The 21,539-nt window shown below is 42.0% G+C and overlaps 1 protein-coding gene across 2 annotated transcripts in view; it reads left to right on the top strand.

Annotated features, from left to right (window-relative positions):
* csmd2 (CUB and Sushi multiple domains 2) overlaps positions 1-21,539 on the top strand; it is a 226,631-nt gene that overhangs the window by 72,820 nt on the left and 132,272 nt on the right. For both annotated transcript variants that reach the window (XM_079368716.1, XM_079368717.1), the window contains one exon: positions 187-394. In XM_079368716.1, the coding sequence (XP_079224842.1) occupies positions 187-394 (208 nt within the window). The remainder of the gene's footprint in view (positions 1-186; positions 395-21,539) is intronic.

Raw genomic sequence — 21,539 nt, 5'->3', positions numbered from 1 at the left:
CATATATGTCCATTCTCTGGAATTTATTGTAAAAGGGATTTGTAATTTAAGCTTTTAAATAATTTCTCTTTTAATGCTTACGTAATCGTTTTACAATTCTAGCTATCACCTTTTATGACTACCTTTTTCTGTTTCACATTTTGGACTCCTGTTTGTAAAAACGTCTCTTTCCCGTGCTCCCTGCAGCAGACGACGGGTGCGGCGGGACACTGCGGGGCCAGAGCGGAGTCATCACCACTCCCAATTACCCAGCGGAGTACAACAACAACGCCGACTGCACCTGGACCGTGCTCGCCGAGCCCGGGGACACCATCGCCCTGGTTTTCTCCGACTTTCAGCTGGAGGACGACTACGACCTCCTGGAGGTCAGCGGCACCGAGGGCTCTTCACAGTGGTGAGTGCTCACGCAAGCTTTTGCCTGGAGAGCAAAGCTTAGCGAGGGAGAGGCAGGGGAAGAGGAGTCCGCTGGCGGACCAGCTGCCCACGGGCACTTTAGCAACATGAAGGAAAGAGCTGAATGAAGTATGGATGGGCGGTGTCCGCTAGGTCCAGGATGCTTGGTACGTCTCCAGGGGAAAGCAGAGGCACCAGCATGGAGTGAAACATCAAGCTTTTTGAAATACTTACTCCGACTTGAAGTATCTTTGAATTTTAAAGGGTGGGTCAAAACAGTTGATATTTTAGATTGGGTTCATTGATTTTTTTTTTTCCCTTTCAAGCAGTATCGCCTGGTCTGTGGTTTAAACGGGTAATTTGATCGCTCAATCTTGGTCACACTTGCTCTCCTGTTCTATCAATAACTCAGTCTCGCACTAACACACATGCTCAGCTCTAATGATGAAGAGGTAGGACATCCTGGTGTCAGTGTGGGTCTCTCACCATCTGTGGCAGCTCCTCCTCTCTCTGACAACTCTCTCAGCTCAGGAAGTAATTAGTGGGCTTGATTACCACCAGTATAGCGTTGTTTCACCCACACTCGCAATTCACTCAAACGCACATTCACAGCCGAGGCCATATGGGCACACTGTCAGCCACACTTGCATTTATTTATGCTAGCTGTCTAAGAACCTGTACAAACAGTACCCTTTGTACTCGTGTTCGCCACAGAAGGCACATGTTATTCTTTTTCTATCAGGGACAAAGAGAATGGTGGTTCAGTTTGAGGCTCATGTAAGAGACGCACAGTTCTGATAAACAGGAGAAACCAGAGGTGGAATTTGAAATTACAGCCACATCTCGTTGGCAGAAAGACAGGGACCAGGCTGCGGTAGCACCGCCTCAGCTTCTCGATACCTTTTTAAAGAAAAAGGCCAAGAAGAAACAGGTTCATGAAGAATGTATGTAAAGTTGTCATGTGTGTAATGGTGCTGGATTTTTTTTTCTTTTTTTCGTCAGCTTACGCCATTCATTCTAGAATTTGCTGAAAAAGACGACACAGTTTTTGAATTGACTAGCGACCAGTTTTAAAACTGTAGCTTCACATTAAAGACTCTTTGAATTTCGACGTTCATCGCTTCACAGACTCCCGAAAGCAACAGCCTCGTGCACCTCGAGCACATTCTTACAATTTGTCGTCAGCTTCTTCTCCTCCTCGACTTTGATTTGCTCTTTGTTGTCATGTGGGGCACTTAAGTCTCTACTGATCTGTCGTCTTTGGAGCAATCGTTGCCCGGACGGCGTCTACGTCGGCGCACCTGAGGCATGGCTGCACTGTCTTAGAGAACGAGTGAGAATACGTGCCGTGAAAAAAAAGAAAAAAAGAAAAAAAAAGGGGGCCATTGGCAGGCAGTGCAAAGTGAAAGTCACAGTTGATCATGCACATTGCAGGGAAAGGCAGTGCAGGGGACGGAGGACACATTGCAGACATGCTGGCTCTGCCTCTTTTGTTTTAATTTAGTTTTCTGCTCATGCTGGCTTTGTGCTACTGACAAAGTGTTGACTTTAAAAGCGCTCACTCTTTTACTCCAAAGCACATCAGCTGACCAGCCCCACCCCCCCTTCTCAACACGATAGCTTTATCTCCGAGGTCTCTAAGTAGTTGGGTATCCATCATTTCAGGGCTGGCAGGGAGGAGAAAGGACAGACAAGGGGAGTGACGGGGTGAACGGGGAGAAGCAGCAGACACCAAAGGAGAGCGGCGGAAAGGAGGGCAGGACCTTTGGAGGAGAGGATGCATGTGGAAGTGAGGAACTAGATGGATGGCTGGAGGGAAGCTGACCTCCCAGCTGGTGGATAATTAGAGAGGTCAGGCGGAGCGCTATAATGGGGCTGACCTAAAGCACACATCCTCTCAGTGCATGGCTCAGTGAGCTCTCGACTCAGTCGGGCTGTTGCTTTCTCTTTCACAGTATTGGATAATTGGACAAGAATGTGAAATAATTAGGGTGCTTTTTTAAAATTTTTATTAAAGAGATAAGTTATGAAAAAGTTTCCCATTTACAGGTTTGCCGTCAACTTTGAATTAGTATTAACAACAGGGGAGGGCAGTTGAAAAATGCAACTTAATAAAACGTCAACTTAGTATGAACTTCTTCAGTATCACTTTATCCCGGAGGGGAAAAAAAAAAAGACTCATCTGTTGTCTGTTTGCATCCTGATTGATTTTCCTCTCAACCGTCCTCCACTTGAAGTCACTGTTAATCACTCCAGATGCTCGTCAGTGACGCTCATGCACCCGCTTGCTGCCGACTTCTCCTTTTGGTGTTCCAACTGTTTTTGCAAAGCAGCCAGACGTGTTGTCGTCAACGAGGAAGCAACTGTTGCAGCTACGATGACACTTATTGTTTTAAACAAGAACCCGGATCGTCAGTCAGAAGCGCTCCGCTTGGCCATACTAACTCCTCAGCCGTACCAACAAATTGCATTATTCAGAGTATTGCTGCGTTACACGTTAGTGAAGGTTTGCAAACCCCCGGTCCCATGAGGGTTACCTTTCTTCTTCTCTTTTCCAGATACACCTGGCTGGCAACACAAAGCTCCCCATAGTCAACTTATTTCTCACTGTTCAGATCTGATAACCTGATTACTTTTAATCCCTCTAGGATTCCTCCCATTCCTTACCCCACTGACAACAGACACTGATATACACCAAGCACGTAGATTATCTGCGTACTCCTAAAATGTGTCATCTTGTCCAGACCTGAGGAGTGAGATAGAGACAGATAAAGAGTGCAGAACACTGGATATCGATCGGCTGTTTGGTTGATTCACCAGAGAGTGACTGAACTGTATCCCAAACAGTGTTTTAAGTCCAGGGGTTGTTTTCTCCTGTTACTGATGGGAGTTCTACAAACTCATTGTTGTGCGGGCGAATGCCTCATCTTCTGTTTTTGTTTTCAGAGTTTTTTTTTTTCTTTTCCCAATGAGATATAAGTTTGAGTACCTCGTCAGATTCGATTCTAATTCATGTCAGATGATCTATTGTTAGAATTGTGTTTATTTGTGCATACAAAATCTCAGTGTGCATTTTGATGCTTTTCTATAAATACGGTTGTTACATTTAGGAAGTTTTGATGCAGAGTGTTGGCAGCTTAGGCAGGGGTGCTTTTCTCACTTCTTGCTTTTAAGTGTGATGGTGGAGTGGGCGTGCGTGAACACTGAACACATACTTTTATGAGGGGTGGGAGTTGATCAAACATGTTTAAGGAATTAATCAGGGCTTTCTAATTAATTAATCGAAATCAATCGTATGAGTCAGCCTGTTACTGACAGCTCGGTGTAATGGGAAGCACAACATCAGTACACTGGTCACAGTCAGGATGGTCCCACTCTTCCTCAACCGAGGCTCCAAAATAAAAGTAAACACAAAGTTTATGTGTGAAGGGAAGTCTTCCAGATTCAACAGAATAAGACACAACCAAAGCAGGGCATGGCAGAAGGCTTTGATTAGTGCCTTCACAGACACCAGCTCCTGTGGCCTGATGTTCCCCTAAGTTAGTCACAGTATATACACAACTACACAAAAAAAACCTTTACAATGGGGGAAACGTATGCGGCTGATGTGAGGGATGGTAATGAAGCACTGACTCGCGTCAAGGATCGTCACGTCAAAGACGATAACTACAAAAAAAAAAACAAAGAAAAAAAAAAGTCCCAGATCATGCTGAGAGGTTGATTTTATATAGCTGCTGCATCTATCACATCCTCTTATCTTACTGGATCTCGAGCTGTCTCCTGTCTATTTCTGTGCGTCTCTCATGTCTGCCTATAAACTCTAATACCACTTTACTTTTCAGCATTCTCCAACTTGCAGAAAACTTTCAGACCTGCTGGCTTTTTTGTTGGACAGTTTTACACAGTATAGTATATTTTGTGTACATGCATATGTGTATGGTATATAATGTGTAAATGAAATGTGCAGATGTTGCCAGATTTACCTGAATACTTGATTTGGAAGAAGTCTTAACTGGATCTATCAAATGCAGTTTGACTTTATTAAAACGGTAAGCTCTGCTGACTTTAAGGCCTGCTTTCCCATCCTTCACTTTCTTCTTTGTTTTCTGCAGTGTCAGCTTTATATATCTGAAACCATAGTTTGGCTTATCAGCCTGTGCCCAACCAGTGGATCAATAGCTGTCTTAGTCAGTCTCTCCACCGTGGCCCTTTAAATTGTGTTTGTTTGAGTCAGGATTTATTAACAGCAGCACTTGGTGGAGCGCTCAATCTGCAACGTGCCATCGATCAAAACTTCAGTTATGATGAACCTTTGCGCCACCCTACAAGAAAATACTCGAGCTGAACATTATCTCCAACACCTGGTGCCTGCTGCAGATTGGCTGCACCCCAGCACGCCACACTTTGTTACTCCAACTGTCACATTGCTCAAGCTAAGAGAGGACGAGGGACATGGAGAAAATGGGCCCAAGCTCACGATGTGTTCTATCAACCTTTTAGGCCTACAAGTGTTTTTTTTTTTCTTTTTCCTCGAGGTGATGATTACACGTCATTAACTGATCGTCTGTCTCACGTTAATAAACAGCAGCTGCAGCAGTTTACTCGGCGTTATTTAGTCGAAGCTACCAAACAGTTCCCCAGAGGCCGGCAGTCGGGAGAGCAGTGTGTCTATGTAAGCAAGTCTAGCCATGTGTTAACACCCCCGAGCCAGTGTGAGTGGAGTCCATGTCGAGGTTAGAGGTAATGGGCCACATCACGACGCCCTGACTGGCTGTCTCTTTTGTTGCGTTTACGAAGCACATCACCAGTGGGATCCAATTAGTCGCCTTTTAACAATCCCACACATACACCAACGGTGGTCGAACTTTGACACTTAAGTACGCTCATACGTGTCTTTTCAGCTGAGGGTTTAACGTCAAATAGAAAATAAATGTGTAAATGATTCCCTTCATCCAAGTTTTTTTTTTCAAACAGTTATAGTCTGATCATTTCTGACCTTGGAGCATGGCAACGAGTTTGTCCTCTTCTTTACCAGCGTCTTCTCTTCTCTGAGGCCACGTGTTTAATTATACTTCGAGTTAGCGTTCGCTAACTGTTGATTCCAGAAGGCCGTGGACCATTGCAGTAAAAACTGTAATCAATCACCCCGTGTCTTTCATCATCTTTTGTTTGAGGAAACAATAGTTAAACGCTGTTTGCTCTGCAGCCTCCGCTAATGCTTAATTCCACCACTCCCTTTGATTCCTTGATTTACTTCCTGGGTCGAGTTCACCACTAACCTAAAGAAGCCGACTCAAGATCTTTTTTTTTTTGTTTTGTTCTGGTGTGATCAAAAGAGAAGGCTGGCCGGATTGAAATGGATTTGGAGTGCCTTACTTGGACAGCATCACTGTTTTCTGCCAGATCTGCACAGCTTAAACCTTGATCTTTCTTGGGTAATATAATTGGGGTGACAACATTAAACTTCACAAAACTGTGTCAGACCAGGCGATTAATCTTTCACAGTGATTTATTTAATGAGCTTATATCCTGAAGTAGAAAAACAACATCGACCACTGTGTTTTGGCAGCTGACTAAGGGCTGGAGATCTGTCCTCGGTCACTTCATATTATTCTAATGTTGAACATTATCATCCCACATTGTATATTTTTGTCCAATCATGATGATATATTGTTTTTTTTGTTTTTTTATTTCAGCCTAATGTATTGAAAAGCAAAGTGAGTGTTAGGGTGTGCCATTAATTGTGGAGGTGCTGCAGTAACAGTAGAACATGTGTCCCTGAGCGTCTTCCTCGAGTCGACGGAGATTTCACTGATCTGATCTGAATCACTGCTCGACCACAACTCATCCTCTTCCAAAGACCCCCCCCCCCCCCCCCCCCTTTTTTTTTAATAGAAGATTTTTTCATTTCGAAACAAAAAGGCTCATTCACAGAACTGAACTAGTCATTTAAACGCATCACCTCAAGGGCGTGAAATAATAGTTCTCCTTCTCAATGCAAATCAGCTTGCTTTTGTTCAGCTCTATTGTGATTACGAGTAAATGGATCTGCTGTTTGCAGACATTGCCACTTGTTTTCTCTTCAAAAGTAAACTGCATCAAACAACCAGTGGAATCAATGAAAAGGTCCAGATCAACACGAGAGTCTCAGTCTGATTTAAAAAAAAAACAAATGTTTACATGGAGTCGATTCCGTCTCGGCGGTTGACTCAGTCCCGACTCTTGGGGAACAAGCATTGACGGTTGACGCAGCGAAACAGAACCACCCGTTGAAGGACACACAACTTGCACAGTGTTTGTCCACATGCTTTGAGACTCATCATCATTCGCATCTTTTCAGATTCATGCAAGTGTCGTAAAGCTCATATTTGTGGTGTGTAATGAGACAGGAGAAGAGTGATCAGAGTGGAGAGAGAGAGAGAGAGAGGGGGAACCCCTCAAGGTGAATTAAAGCAAGGACTTGCTCGCTGGTTGAGAGTGTGATATATCTTCATCTTCCTTTTGGACAGCAGGACAGGCTGTGTGGGGACGTGTTGAGTGTGACTTTGTACAGTATGTGTTCCACTCTTCTCCTGGTGCTTACGTGAAGGTGTTAGTGGTTGCGAGACGTGGCACTATATAATACCCCTCCACTTCTCATTCATCAGACAGAGGGCTGAGGTGACACGAGGCCAACTTCAATATATTTACAGAGGAACCTTCATGAACCGGTTAAATGTGCCTTGACCAGCAATTAAAGGCCAACAGAAGTGTGCTGCCATAAAAGCTCTTCTCAGCTACATCAATAAACACAGGGAAGCAAAGGGTGACAGGGGATGGCAGCTCTCCCCGTACAAAGCCTGAGCTGCTACTGCCAAGCAAGCAGCTTAGAGGGACACAGCGTTTTGATTTAGAACCTTTTTAGGGAGAGGTTGGACTATGGCACAAATTAGGGCTGAACGGTGTTCCAAAAAAACATTTTTATGCTGTCAAAAATCATCAGTTTTCCCGTTTTGGTCTTTTAAGTTGTTCTCTGATTTTGGAAACGAAACCTCGCCCTGCTTTGAGTCCAGCCCTCTAAACCGACGCTCTGACACTCTCACACAGAAGCAGCGATAACTTGTGGAGAGAGAACAGGAGGACTTTTCGTCTTCGCAGATCTTCACAGTTATGTTGAGTTTGTATGACCAAGCCCGGTGATCGGTATCTTCTGATTTGAACGGAGGCTCCCAGTCTTGGGCGGCCTGTGACTCACTTCAACAGATGCACTTGCAGGTGGAGCCGCTCAGCTGGATAATTCGGTACATGTGGCCACTACTGTCGCTGGTAGTAGGAAGAAGGAATCTGTTTTAAATGGTGTGAATGAGCGTCTGCCTCAAGCTTCATGCTGGCACATGAAACCGCATCAGTATCTCCAGTGTGTGAATGAGAAATCATAATCATCTCAAAAGAAAGAAAATGTAATGAAATGACAATATATAGACATCATAGCATTAGGTCTGTGTGGCTGTTAAATGTACTTTTCATTTTATTTTCAAAATATGTATCTTGCACATTAGTGTTTTTGTGTCTTGAAGCTGAATTTGAGAAGAAAAAAAAAATCCAACGATGAATCATTTCAACAAAGGCTGGAGCTCTCCGGGAGTAGAGCGGTGAGCTGTTCATTAGAACCCTTGTGTAAGTGGCTTTTTGCTTGGTTAAGATTCTTTGGAAAGTGCCAGAGAGGTGTCAGCATCACATTGATCTCACAACACTGCACTCTTTCTTAATTCCACTTTGATGGCAGACAGTCGGAGGTGGAGGCATATACTTGTGTCTCATGTGGAGAGTGACAGGGCTGAGTCAAGGCACTTTTAACAATTCTGGGCTTTTTGTAACTGGAGTCAAATGAAACTGGAGGGCTTTTTTTCTTTTTGTTCATAGCTTTCAATCATGAGGTGTTTATAAAAAAAAAAAAAAGATGTTCCCCTTTCTCACACACGCACACCAAACCACCACAAAATACAGTTTATTCCAGCATTCACGCAGCAACAATTACATTCTCTGCCAAAACGTGCACCTCATGCACCCTCGTGCCACTTGCAGTTATTGTGCTGTAAAAGCAGCGTAATGATCACACGTCATTTTGTGTGTGGATGAAGTTTAGTTTAGAGACCGCTCGAAGAAAAGATGATCCACAATGTGATTCATTTTCTGACACACAGACATGCAGTGAAGAAGTGATCTTATTTTGGTTTCATATGCCGTTACCTTGACTTGAATTAATCAAGAAGCTGGAGCAATGTTAAAGTGACACAAACACAGACACACACACACACACAGCACAGTTACCATAGTAACTCACCCTCATCTGCACTGAACGAGAGGAGAAAGAGCTGATGATGGACAGTGCATGTATTTATTGATAATCACAACCGAGGTCCGGCCCCTCGTTGACATCATCGCCTCCCCTCTGCGTCTCGAAGTCGCGTCATTCTCGAGTCGGTTCTCACAAGACGTGAGCCTTGTGTGGAGAGGCTTGTCGAGCCAAATGACACGGTCAGTGAGAGTTAAAAACAACTGGGACAAAGTCCTGTCTGGTGTCGCTCGGACGCTTTACCCCGCAGAGACATTTTCACTCTTGATTTCTTCCCACCGTTCTGTCATTTGAATAACCGCTGCCGACGCGCCCCGCCTCTGGGATATTGCATAATGGAGTGCTTTGTTTGATCTATTGGTTTGTATTCGAGCAGGTTTGTAGTACATATGGTTGGATTTGCAGTGTGGTGTCAGATGTTGGAGGTAAATTACACAATCAGACATTTCAAACCTGTTTTCTTCCTGCAAACATCTGTTCACTGAAATATTGCATTTTTTTATTTGCAATAACATTCACAGCATGTAGCCTTAATATATCTCTAAATAAAAACAAACAAACGTACGAACCCATACATAAACAAACCTTGATGAGAAAATGATTAGGGCTTAACTGGTATGTGATTTTTGAGCACCATACCTGTTTAATGAAGAAAAAAAAAAGAGTCTGATGCCGATATAAATAGGTAAGCTGATTTAGCGTGTCGGGCCCGAGAGATGATTAGCAGAAACACAAGCATCACGTCTCTGTGAGTAATTACTGGCTGCTCCATATTAGAAGGTTCCTTTTGTGAATTTGCCAGATCAGCAGGAAGTAGTGGCGGTGCTTTTTTTTTTTTTTTTTTTGAAGGTTGAACTTGTGACTTTGTTTTTGCACTCTAAATGAAAATGTGCTTTTTCTGATAAAGCAAAGACGTTTGTCCCGGGGTAACCCCCCCCCTCCCCCCCCTCCGACTTTAAAAGCTGCGTTTTCCTCTCGTTTACTCGATGCCCCTTTTATAAATTTGGTTGACTGTGCTTGATCACTTGATTCTGTTCGTAGAGCTTAAACTTTGAAGGGTATGTCTATTTATTTTAGAGGTGAAGAAAAATATTTATTTTTTTTACTCCTCAACTGTGCTATAAATAGTAGCATCAGAGCGAGGCAGATAAATAGTGTTGCTGAGGGATTATTCTGCCTTTTCTTCTTTTAGCGTGGAAGCCGTAGGGGAGGGAATGGGAGGGTTGGCTATTGGCTACACCAAAGCTAATACATTTAGTTCCTCTGTAGCATCCTTCTTTTTCATACGGTGAGCTGACGGCCTTCCTTTGGACTTCTCTCTGCTACTCTCTTTTCGTCTTCATTACAGGATATACTCGTCTCTAGTTATTCATCTTTGCTTCAGTCTTGATAACAGTGCTTCCCCTGACAGCCCACCCTTCCTTCATGATCCTTAATTGGCCTTCTGTAAACCATGTTACATATATTTATCCTTTCATTAGTACTTCTTCAGCTTCCATTCTATGAAATATCTTATTGATATGTTACGTTGCTTAGTTACTGACCAGTGTTTCCTGCAGGAAGTTTACCAGTTAAGGAGGTACCTGGTAAACTTCCTAAATTTCTAATATTATAAAATATTATATTTAATAATATTAACATAGGATATACTAATATAGGCAGTGTTGTCTATGTAGAAATGCAGCTTTAAACTTCAGCAAGCGGTTTTGTCACCGATGTCACCTGTAACAGCCGGCTGATGCCTGCGTGGTAAATACAGATGGAGAGAGATGAAACCGAGATCGTCCGCGTCCCAAACCATGAACAGAGCCTCCAACAGCATCTGGAGCTGCTGATGGATCTCACATAGAGATGCAGGTGGATGCTAATCATCTCTTCCCCCTGCTACAGCAGTAAAGGCAGAGGGCACGTTGTTGATTATAAAGCACTGCTTGAAAAACCCTGTTGTCCTTCTCACCCACCTTCCACTACCAGAATGAAAACGCCTCAATTCAAATGTAGGGATTCTTCATAAATTCAGTCCATTTTAAAGGGATTCTTTTGTGAATTTTGCAGGGTTTTTTGGTTTTGTTTTTCTTCCTCATTTCGTTCCATCATTGCCTCGTTTTGCCCCTGTGCTGTGTCGAGCTTCCAACCCTTGGCCTGGTTAGCGCACAGGAAGCCCGACAGCAGATTAGCTCGGGCTTTAGCTGTGGTCCTGACATCAAAGGTGCAAGGAGAGAGAGGGGGGGGGGGGGGGGGGACAGCAGAGGGACGCACGACAGAGAATGTTGGCATCGATATGGAAGGGGTGATAGGAGGACATGGAACAAAGCTGAGCAGGACAGCTAGAGGATGAAGGACTCCAGAGACAGGAGCCTTGATGCTCTATTTAACATGGTCGCTACAATAGATATAGAGAAAGTGAAATAATGGATAGAGGGTATTCATGTCAAAATAAGGTCACAAGGTGAATGAACTTCTTTTTTTGTAATCTACTAAGGGCCGTTAGGTGGTAAAAGATGAAGACATGTTACAGAATGTTGGTTGATACATGTTTCCCTTCACCATCTCAAACTAGTTCTGTCAAGTTGTGAAGGATTTTTAGCCTCAAGAAGATTTAGATGATGAATTATTAGCATTGCAAAAGTCCTGTGGGGTAAACATAGTGGAAATATGTACATTTTTTTTCTTGCGTTATTTCCAGAAAGCCATGCAATTGAGTTTTTCTTGTCAGAATAAACTGAATTAGATATGATTACAAAATCAATCTTCCTGTGGGGGCGAATTTCCTCATCATAGTTTCAAAGACTACAGTCAGTTATTTCCAGGTTCACAGGTATCAGCGAACAGTATCCATTACATTTGACTGACTTAAGCTGAAAGGACGGTAACTCAGCTGTGTTTTTAAAATGAACTATATCATGTGTCCTTGTGCTAGCCGACTTTGGAAATAATTGTTAAGTACAAATATTGTCATCTTGAGGTTACGGGAATCTTAACTGGAAAGATAGCTTTCATTGATTTGGCTTCTGCTGATATACGGTAAGCCAGTGAGATCACAAAGGTTGTTATTGATTCTCCTTCTCGCCTCAGCCAGAGGCATGCACAAAAAAAAAAAAAAAGTCTACACCCCAGTCATTGTTTTATTCTCTCCACTTTAAGTTACAGTTTAAATATGAAGGGGGAATCATAAGCACTAAAATCCAAACTGATCATCGATCAAATGTGAGTCCAGCTCTCTCGTGAATAATACACTGTTTACCCCACTGCGAATGCACAACCAATAAATATAAGCTACAATGGTGCCTGGCTTTATGGTCAGCTTATGTCATGTCTTTTTGAACCACTGGATAGGGCTGGACTACAGAAGTTCAAACTTCTCCCCCTGCTGCCTCTCTGACTCGTGGCAGCTTTACACTCAAGTGACCAGCCGATTCACTTGTTATTGTGATGGCAAGAACTGAAGGCAAATAATAAGACAAACCTAATCTATCTTAATGTGTATATGTGAGCGGGGAAACATATATATTATATTGTGAAAACAAATATTGAAAGACTTTTCTGGATAGATTTTTTTTTTGGACACCGCCCTCGTAATAGACTGTTTAGGATGTCTGGGAAAGTTTTTTTTACAAAATCATATTGGGATGTAATTTATTAAATCACAATTTCACTCTCACACAAAGATCTTCCTTCATTGGTTTTTCTTGACACTGAGCAGACCTTGACTTGTGATTGATTTGTCCGACGACTTTTGAACTCTGCAGTGGGTGAAAAGCAGATCACTTGTCTCCTGTTCATGCCGTTATGAACACAGGTTAGAACTGTAGCTCTTGGGTAATTCTGCTCTTTGTCTCTTGTGTGTATACCCTGTTATCAACTTGAACCTCAAGGAGGAGATACTCAAGTTTAATCTGATACTAAGAGGGGGGGTGGGGTATATTCCATCAGATACTGTTGCATTGTATTTACTAAAAAACCTCCAGCTCTAGTTGTCTCTTGATTCAAGTAATGGATGACAGTCACTCTTAGCATTCACCTTTCCTTTGGGCAGCCCTCCCTCTACCAAGCAGCCGTGCGCCCACGGAGGTGGTGAATTTGAGGCTAATTATCAAGCACACACACCGCTGCTTCGGGAGCTCCGTGGCAGATCCCCAGACATAGAAGTGTGAACGTAAAGTCAGACAGAGATGAATGCTCTCCTTCACACGACCACACACATTTAAGATACATTCAGTGGGAAGATGTTTGGGCGCTCACAGGCAGGGCATTAAAGTAACACCGTTTATTTAGCTGTATAGCTAATTGAGTCCAGTGGGATTGTTTGTCGTCACTGAACTTCCTTCATGAGCAAAGACCGGGTGGAGAAAGACCAAACTTGAACTGGACACATCTGAGCAACAAGCCTGACGTTAGCATGTTAGCCCCCCTATCTGAAATTAACTCACCAAACAGTACCTGCAGCTTCACTTCCTCTGTCTACCTAACAAACACATGATCACACACAATGACAAATACATTCTTGTAAATTTGAACAGGTCTCTGTAAAGCATCTCAACATTGGCAAAGGAACATCATGGATTTTATTTATAGCCTGAGAGCACAGACACATTCCTGCCATTGAAATGCAGTATCTGTCAGTGATGGTTAATGATCTCCGTTGGGTTTTTCACTTTTAGGATGTCATTTCATAACCAGATGTAACATTAGTCACTGTCTTGACACTACAAAGGCTCATGTTTTGCAAAAAAGTGATAAAATGCCTTTTGATTACCTTTAAACAAACGGCTGGCATTGTCATTGTGTTTATCTTTACAAATTAGAATATATTGCATTAAAAAGTATTTTTGTGCCTTGTCAAATATAGTATTCCCGATACTTTCTGACTCATAGAGGGGCTTTTTTGTGTGAAGTTGTTGGCACAGTTATTGCATTAAGTAGCATTAAGCACAGTGGTTCTTAAATGGTGTACCCTCATGACCTACCACCAGCTCCTTCATGAACAATCTGACAGTTTTCAACAGTTTATTTAATGACGGTTGCACAGTTTGGACCTCAGCCATTATAAAACATGTGAATGGGGAAAAAACAACAACAACAACAAAAAAAACAGAACAAAACACACTTAAAGAACATATAACATATGTATAGACTTTTTGGGAAAATATTATTTCCAGGCACACTTTTCACTTTTGGGTCCAGATCTATTAACTTAACAAAGGTATGCATCATGTTCAAAGACAACATCATATCTTCAAGTTTACTTCAAGTGTGTGCTGACTCCCTTCATCTCTCACTCTCTCTGACATGTCATAGGTTTGTTTCCAAAACAGAGAAATGTAAATAATATCATGGATTCACTGGTTGGAATATGTAGGGCATAGATAAACCAGAGCTGTGAAATGATTCAACGTTTTTATCGTGAAAAATTTCTATATTTCAATAGTTAACTAATCACGATCAATTAAATTTTTTATCTCATGATTCAAGAATACACATTGTTAGCCTTTTATTTTGAAATGCTCTACCTTCTTAAGCTTAACGTAGTTTAATTGCTGTTTAAATTCAACCCTGCCTTTATCTGAAGTACTGATACAGTGGATAAAAGAGGAAAGAGGAAGTATAATGAGACATTCAGGGATGTAACAGTGTTGCTATTTTCCAACACCACGACTACAAGGAGACTCTACAGAGGCTTATCCACAGCACACCGGCAACAAAATATAGCATGCCATTAATCATAATTGAAAATAATGAATTCATTTATTCCAGACCTTAATAAATCACAATTAACTAATTGATGCTGACAGCTCTAATATTAACATTAATAAAAAATCTAAATATTCTGTGTCAGTGTAGTTATCAGACATATTTCTGCACAGATGTTACACATTAAACATTTCATCATTTAAATAAAATAAATACTGACACTAGCTTGCTACTGTTTTTTTGCACCTCCATCCTAAAGAGAAGTTCTCCTGACCGCTTGCTCTTCTTCGCCGCACTATTTGCTCCGCTCCCGAGGGAGCTGAGTGGCACTTGTCAAAGGGGCATTGTAAATGCCCTTGTCTTTGTTAATTACCGACTGCTGACTTTGACCTGGTTCACGATAGGAAAAAAACGGCGCCAGGCAAGTTTCCACCCAAGGGCCTTGTCCCTCTCACTCAGGCTAGCACACTACACTACTTTAGCCTGTGTAACTGTAAAGCACAGGCGCGCTCCGTCAGGCAAAAGACTGATGCTGATTGACAGCTTACACAAGGTCTCTGTCACAGCAACTGTAATCACATTCACCATGGAAAGGCTGAGGTATACTCGGTCTTTGATGGCCGAGAGGTATCAAACACACACTCGATACAGGACGGCTAAGAACATGCGTACGAGGTGTGATGTAAAAAAAAAAATCAATGAATAAACAAGAGCAGCTGATTCAACCCGTACGTAGGTCTGTGTTAAAATGGTTTTCTGACCCTCGATCTGGATTAGTTTCATTGTGACCACACTTTGGTAGAGCTTGCGTTCTGTCTCGTGGACAGTCAACCATAACATCTTCACAAACTGAGCAAAGCTTAAATGTTCATTTTGTTGCGACACTGCTCTCTTTAAAGTCGGAGGATAAAAGAGCTTAATGGCGAAAAAACATGACATGTTCTCGACCTCATTTCGCCTTTTCTTTCCTTTTGACTGTCGGCCGATGACATACCGCGGGAGAAGTGAAGGCAGCGTAGATTAGCCGGTTCCTTGGACACATACTAATGAGCTGGAATGCTGCTGCTGATTTTTGGTACGTCGTGGAGTTGGTTTCCTATGCACGACTCGTTCAAATTTATGCTTATGCATGCAGTATTTTGATTCAGGAAATTACCATGCTGCTCGGAATTACATTTCTTCTGATTCTAAAGATGTGCATTTTTTAATAGATATATTATGGAATGAATAATTCACTGAATACTGATTCGGCTTCCGTTAAAGCCACTCCATCTGTGCATCCACCCACACAACCTATTCAGTTCCTCTTAAGTGCATCCTGCTTGGAGCTCAAATATTATTAAGAGAGAAATTAATGACAGTATGACAAATTGTGCCGCCATCAGGTTACTCCTGTCCCAATTAACTCGTGTTACTGCTGTCATTCTCCTGATACCAGCTGACTATTTTGATTGCTGGAGCTGAAATGAATATAAATTACTCTGCATTTCCAGTGGAGCTATTTTAAGGGAGGAAAATGAAGTTTGTTTGTTGAGCAGGTGACTGCTGCCGTCAAGGAAACGGGGACGAGAACAGGCGGGCGACAATGCAAACGACTACAGCTGTAGCCGTGTGCGGATGTGGTTCTGTGCTTATTTGGATCGGTAATGCAAGTCCATGCGTGGTCTTTATAGTAAGGCAATGGGTTTGTGTACATCTCCCCACCTACAGATAATCCATGGGAAGGATGCTGGTCGTGTAAGCAGAAGGGTGAAGGAATCCTATGACTCAGCAAGCCTTCTCAGTGTACTAAAGACCTGACTTTTGCTTCACTGCTTCCTTGTTCCTGGAGTGATTCATTGACTCTACAGTGAACTCATACTACCATATATGACTTTGCATTGTAAAATGAACACCTGCATTATCATTTACCATCTGTGCAGTATGTTTTTTTTTAAAGATCTATGTCACGTTTCGGATAGGAAACAGGGAGAGGAGGACCCAAGTGCAGAATAACTAATTATTTATTTTAACAAAAAGGCAAAAACAAAAACTTACAAGGAAAAAATCCAAAACGTTCCAAAAGGCAAAAACAAAGGAAATCCAAAAAAGGCCACGAGGAGAAAACACAGGGAGCAGGGAGAAGCAACACATTCCAGGAACACGAGACAATGACATGACAATACAATGACAATGAACCGACAAGAAACTCAGGTACACACAAAGACTAAATAGACAAGGGGTAATCAGACACAGGTGAGACTAACGAGACAGGTGAGGAACATCAGGGTAATCACAAAGGCAGGAAACACAAGGAACAAAGAACACAAGACCAGAACACTGAGGACAAGTACAAAGTAAAACCTGACACTGACACCACCAAAACCAGATATACAAAATAAAACAGGAAACACTAAAGACTAGACTTAAAACACAAGACAGGAAATAAACTAACAGGCAACATAGGAGGACACAAGGATACAGGGAAACACACGAAGGTCTAAAGTAAACCACACTGGGAACATACATGCACAGAACACAAGGGAAATAATGAAAACTAAAACAAGATTAAATACAGAACAAAACCAAACCATGACAATGTATATGTTTTGGTTTTTCTGCCTGTATTTGATAGGACAGTGGAGAGAGGTGGGAATGACTCGCAGAATTCAACCCAGACATAGGCTTAGCACATGGGACACAAGTGAACCACAAGTCCATCAGTATGATTTAATGGCTTCCCAAAAGATTGTATCTGATGTTAGCCAAGCAATTCTGCAATTGTCATCTCTCTCTCAGCCTTCTATTATGGGTTTTAGAGAAATGAAGAGCCGATCGACAACTGCACTGGAAACCTTTTTTTTTTTAAGCCAGTTGAATGTTGTTTATACTTGATAATAAAAAAAATTGGCTGAAGGCTACTGAAGTTTGGAATAATGAAGCAGCTCCTTTCTGTATTTGAACCCTTTCTCTATGTTGCTCTTCGTCATCTTTACTTTTTGTTTCAATGTTACCAAAAAATAAAAAAAAAACAGAGGAAACTTAATTCCCATCAGTGTTTTCCTCTTCTTTACTCCTCTCGCTTCACTCATGCTCCTCCATGCCTCGTTCTGCCTGGCTTGCTCATATCCAACTGGCAGACAAGCTGCTGATTAATGTGTTCATAATCACCACTGAGACTAAGGATGGTGATTAATACTAGTCATTTAACAATTCAACAGTTAGAACCTCCACGGAGAGTGTTTATCTGAGTGTGTCTCTGACTGTGTTTAAATGCTTTTGGAGCTCATTCTTTTGTCCATGATTGACTGTGCGTGTGTGTGTGTGTGTGTGTGTGTGTGTGTGTGTGCGTGTGCATATGTGCGTGTGCATGATGTGAATGTCTGTGCATACTGTACTGAACATGCCAAAGGGATGATTCATGTATTTACACTCTAATGGCTCGATGGTAATTGTCGTAACATGAAGGCACGTTTATGCTCCTTCTGTATCCTCGGATGCAGCTGGAATTGAAGGTGGAAGAGGCAACACTTGATGTGATTGGTTCCTCAAACGTTCCCTTGGATTGACTGAGATCTCCTCAGATTCTTTTGGAACAAAACACAAGTTATCATCTCAGGCTCACTCCTTCTTCTTTTTTTGTCCACATATATCTGCCCACAGCTGGCCATCTGGCCACCAGCCTTACGACATGGCTTATTAATCCTTCATCAGTCCACACGGTAAAGGAAGCGAGGATGGGGTAAACGCTTCTGCCTGCATACTGCAACCACTGCAATGTCCTCCATGGACCCATATTTGAAATCCATCCTCCAGCAAGTTGAAATTCAGCGGTGACAGTGAATGAGCATTATGTTTCTCCTGAGAAAGGATTGAACCAGGAGGTGAAGGACAAAACAAATACATGATGCTCATCGTTCATCATCATTACAGTTTTTAATCATCGTTCCCCTTTTTGATGAATCTTTCTTACACTTGGTGATTCCTGTATTTATGCTCATTATTGTTCAGTGTTTTATGTCTGAAACCCAGTCAGTTAAGGCAAGCAGTCTGTGTCTACATATTAAGCAATGTACTTTCCTAAATTGACTTGTAATAAGATATTATAAGCAAAATAGTTTGCATTTGGGGAGATCTGGAATCGAAACTGTTTTACACACAAGTAGGATTTAGTGTCTATCATGCATTGATTGTAAAAGTTAAAGGTTTTGAGGGATTTGTTTAAATATTTTTTTCTCAGGCATTGTTCGTATTGATGAATTTATTTGTATATTTATATGTATTTTTTTCATTACTGCTTAACCCCCCCGTTTTCCTCTTGAAATTGTAACCTCTATAATGTGCAGGAAAGTATTTTGTGTTTATCTCAGAGTGGGTCATTTATCTTTAAAAAAAAAAGCAGTGACAGCAGAAAGTGGAATTTAAGGCTGACTTTGCTCCATTTAAAAAAAAACAACAAAAAACAGCAACAAAAAAACAGCAGCTTTTAAATCACTGCAAGGTTAAAAATGACCCAACTGTCCTCAGCTGAACTGAAATTGCAGTTATTTTATTTGTGTAGCCCACGGCATTTTTATGACTGCTGAAGATAGATAATGTAAACAAGTAAACGACATGTCCCAGGAAATTGTGCCGAGGGGTACAGTACAGTGACCCATGGTCAAAGTTTTCGATCTGAATTCTGTGGAAGCAATTACTGTGAACTCCTCGGACGCTGTATTTAACCAGTCAAGGACAGACACAGGAATCTTTTATGGTTGTTTTACAGTTCTGCTTTTATGGCACATTTTGTTCTTATAATCTGAAAGGCAAGCCTTTTATAGTTTTTAATACTAGCTGTACAACAACACCTTGATATTTACACCCCATGTGAGAGCACTCTTCCATCAAGTTATGGCTTTTGGGGTATAACTCACTTATTCTCACACACGTGCACTCCGAGTAATAACAACCGTTAGATTCCCTTGCACTCTGAGGAGCTCAGGTTCACTCAGGATAGTTAATCTGTGTAACACACACCTGCAGTGAGCCGCAGCTATGGATAAATCACGGGTCTGGTGGGGGCGGGGGGGGAAGGGGCTGGGCTTGGGGTGAAAGGTGATCGCTGACTCAGGAGGAAGCAGATGGAGAGACCTCTTTTAATTGGATGGTGGTTTTACGACAAATCGGTCACGGTCATGGGTGACGTGTAAAAGATGGCTCTTCTTTTCTCTTCCCTTCTCTCTCTCTCTCTCTCTCTCTCTCTCTCTCTCCTCACTTTACTTGATTGATGACTTTAATATTTAGCTGTAATCCCGACCTCTCAACACCAGGCGGAACAATAAAAGACAAAACAAAGCTGAAACATATAAAGTAGATGAATGCCTGAATGAAGTATATAACCATGAAACACTGGCACGTGTTATCTCATTTGAGTGGTTTCAGACTGAAGGACCAATCGAGGCTCATAGAATCAGCTTGGGCGCAGATTTCTGCTTTTCTGATGAATGATGGAATATAATTTGGCCTGCCCTGTTTGATGTTTGGTGTATCATGTGGAAGGACTAACTACGATCTCACCGAGAAGCGCTGATGCGAGAGCGGAGGTTGAAGTGTTTTTTTTTTTGTTTTTTTTTGTGATTGAAATAGTTCAATGACGTGAATAGTGAGATTTTGTTGGTCATTTGTGTGAACCATCAACCATTTCTTTGTGCGACAGTACGTGTGTGTTCATTTTTATAGTTCTGGTGATCACCGTGAGAACGCCTGCTTGTGCTCAGGTTTCTGTGCAAAAACTTGGATCAGTTTTTTCAATGTCGACTCGAAAGACAAACTTATCGCGTCTAAACGACTTCAAAGAGCAGCCGTCTCCTCATAGTTTGACCACTTTCCTTTCGTCCACCCTCTAGACCTCTTTTACCAGGACCCTCGGACATAATGGGCATCCTCTTCACTTCCATTTAAGTGTCCCATCTTTTAGTTCTTCTGATTCAAGGTGAATACAGTGCATTGTGTCCCATAAGTGGGCCTGCTGCACTGAAGTAAGAGAAAGGGATAACACAGTGCTGGAAAAAAGAGAGAGAACAAACGCTAATCTCCTTTAAAAAGGAAAGTGAAAAGCAGACAAAGGACCAGAGAACACAAGAGTAGAATAATGGCCTTCTCTATCCTTTTTGCATCCAATATTTTTTTTCAGTTCATGCCTTTGGAAGATTCTTTGAATGGATGAACAATAGAGGTTCTTTGTCAGCGACCCTCAAACTAATTAAAAGAAAACAAATACACGGGGCTCTTGGGAACCAAATAGTGTGGGTGGACAGCAGGAGGGATGATTCGGATGAAAAGGCACTGAAAGTAGAGGTTGTGGTCGTGTTTGGGCAGTTCTTCTCTGTGACTCATTCTCATGTCCTGTGGAGGCTACTTATCTCTTCATTGTTTCCTTCGACTCCTCCCTCCAGGAAGCCATCCTTCCCCCACGTTCCAGACGAATATATCTCAGAGAACACCGAACAGTATGTCTTTATTGGATACTTAATGAAATGCTACATGGTTGTTAAATATTTGATCTGAAAATGATTTACCAAATTAAAACATGTAGAAAAGCACTGAGTGAGCAATGTTACATGGAGTCATACCGTGCTTTCACACACACACACAAAAAAAAAGCCTTTTCAGCGTGAGCTGCATGTGCGAACGCAAACGGCACGTTTTTCACTCTGACATCACCAAATTTGGCGGGATTTTTATTTTTTACTGCAGGTCCCATAAGAAATTTGACCTGTACAGTGGTGAGAACGCCGCAGGAAATGTTCTGGAAAATTCACCACAAATGAGTGCGAGGGGGTGGTGAAGTTTATATCCTGCGACCGGCGCTCAAACCACAAACTGTATGTACGGATCTGTTGTGACCTTTGTGCATGTAATCAAACTGCCTCATTTCATCCTTTGATTTTATTTCTGTCACGTTCCGGGTAGGAAACAGGAGAGGAGGACCCAAGTGCAGAATAAACTTAATTTATTTTAACAAAAAGGCAAAACAAAAACTTACTTAGAAAAACCAAAATCCAAAAACCACAACGAGGAGAAACACAGGGAGCAGGGACAGGAAACAACAGGCCACGACAAGACAATGACAATGAACCGACAAGAAACTGAGGCAAAC

This window comes from Symphodus melops, assembly GCF_947650265.1.
Source record: "Symphodus melops genome assembly, chromosome: 18".
NCBI classification, from domain to species: Eukaryota; Metazoa; Chordata; class Actinopteri; order Labriformes; family Labridae; genus Symphodus; species Symphodus melops.
Note: the sequence above shows the minus strand (reverse complement) of the source record. Positions and strands in the feature narration are given on the sequence as shown.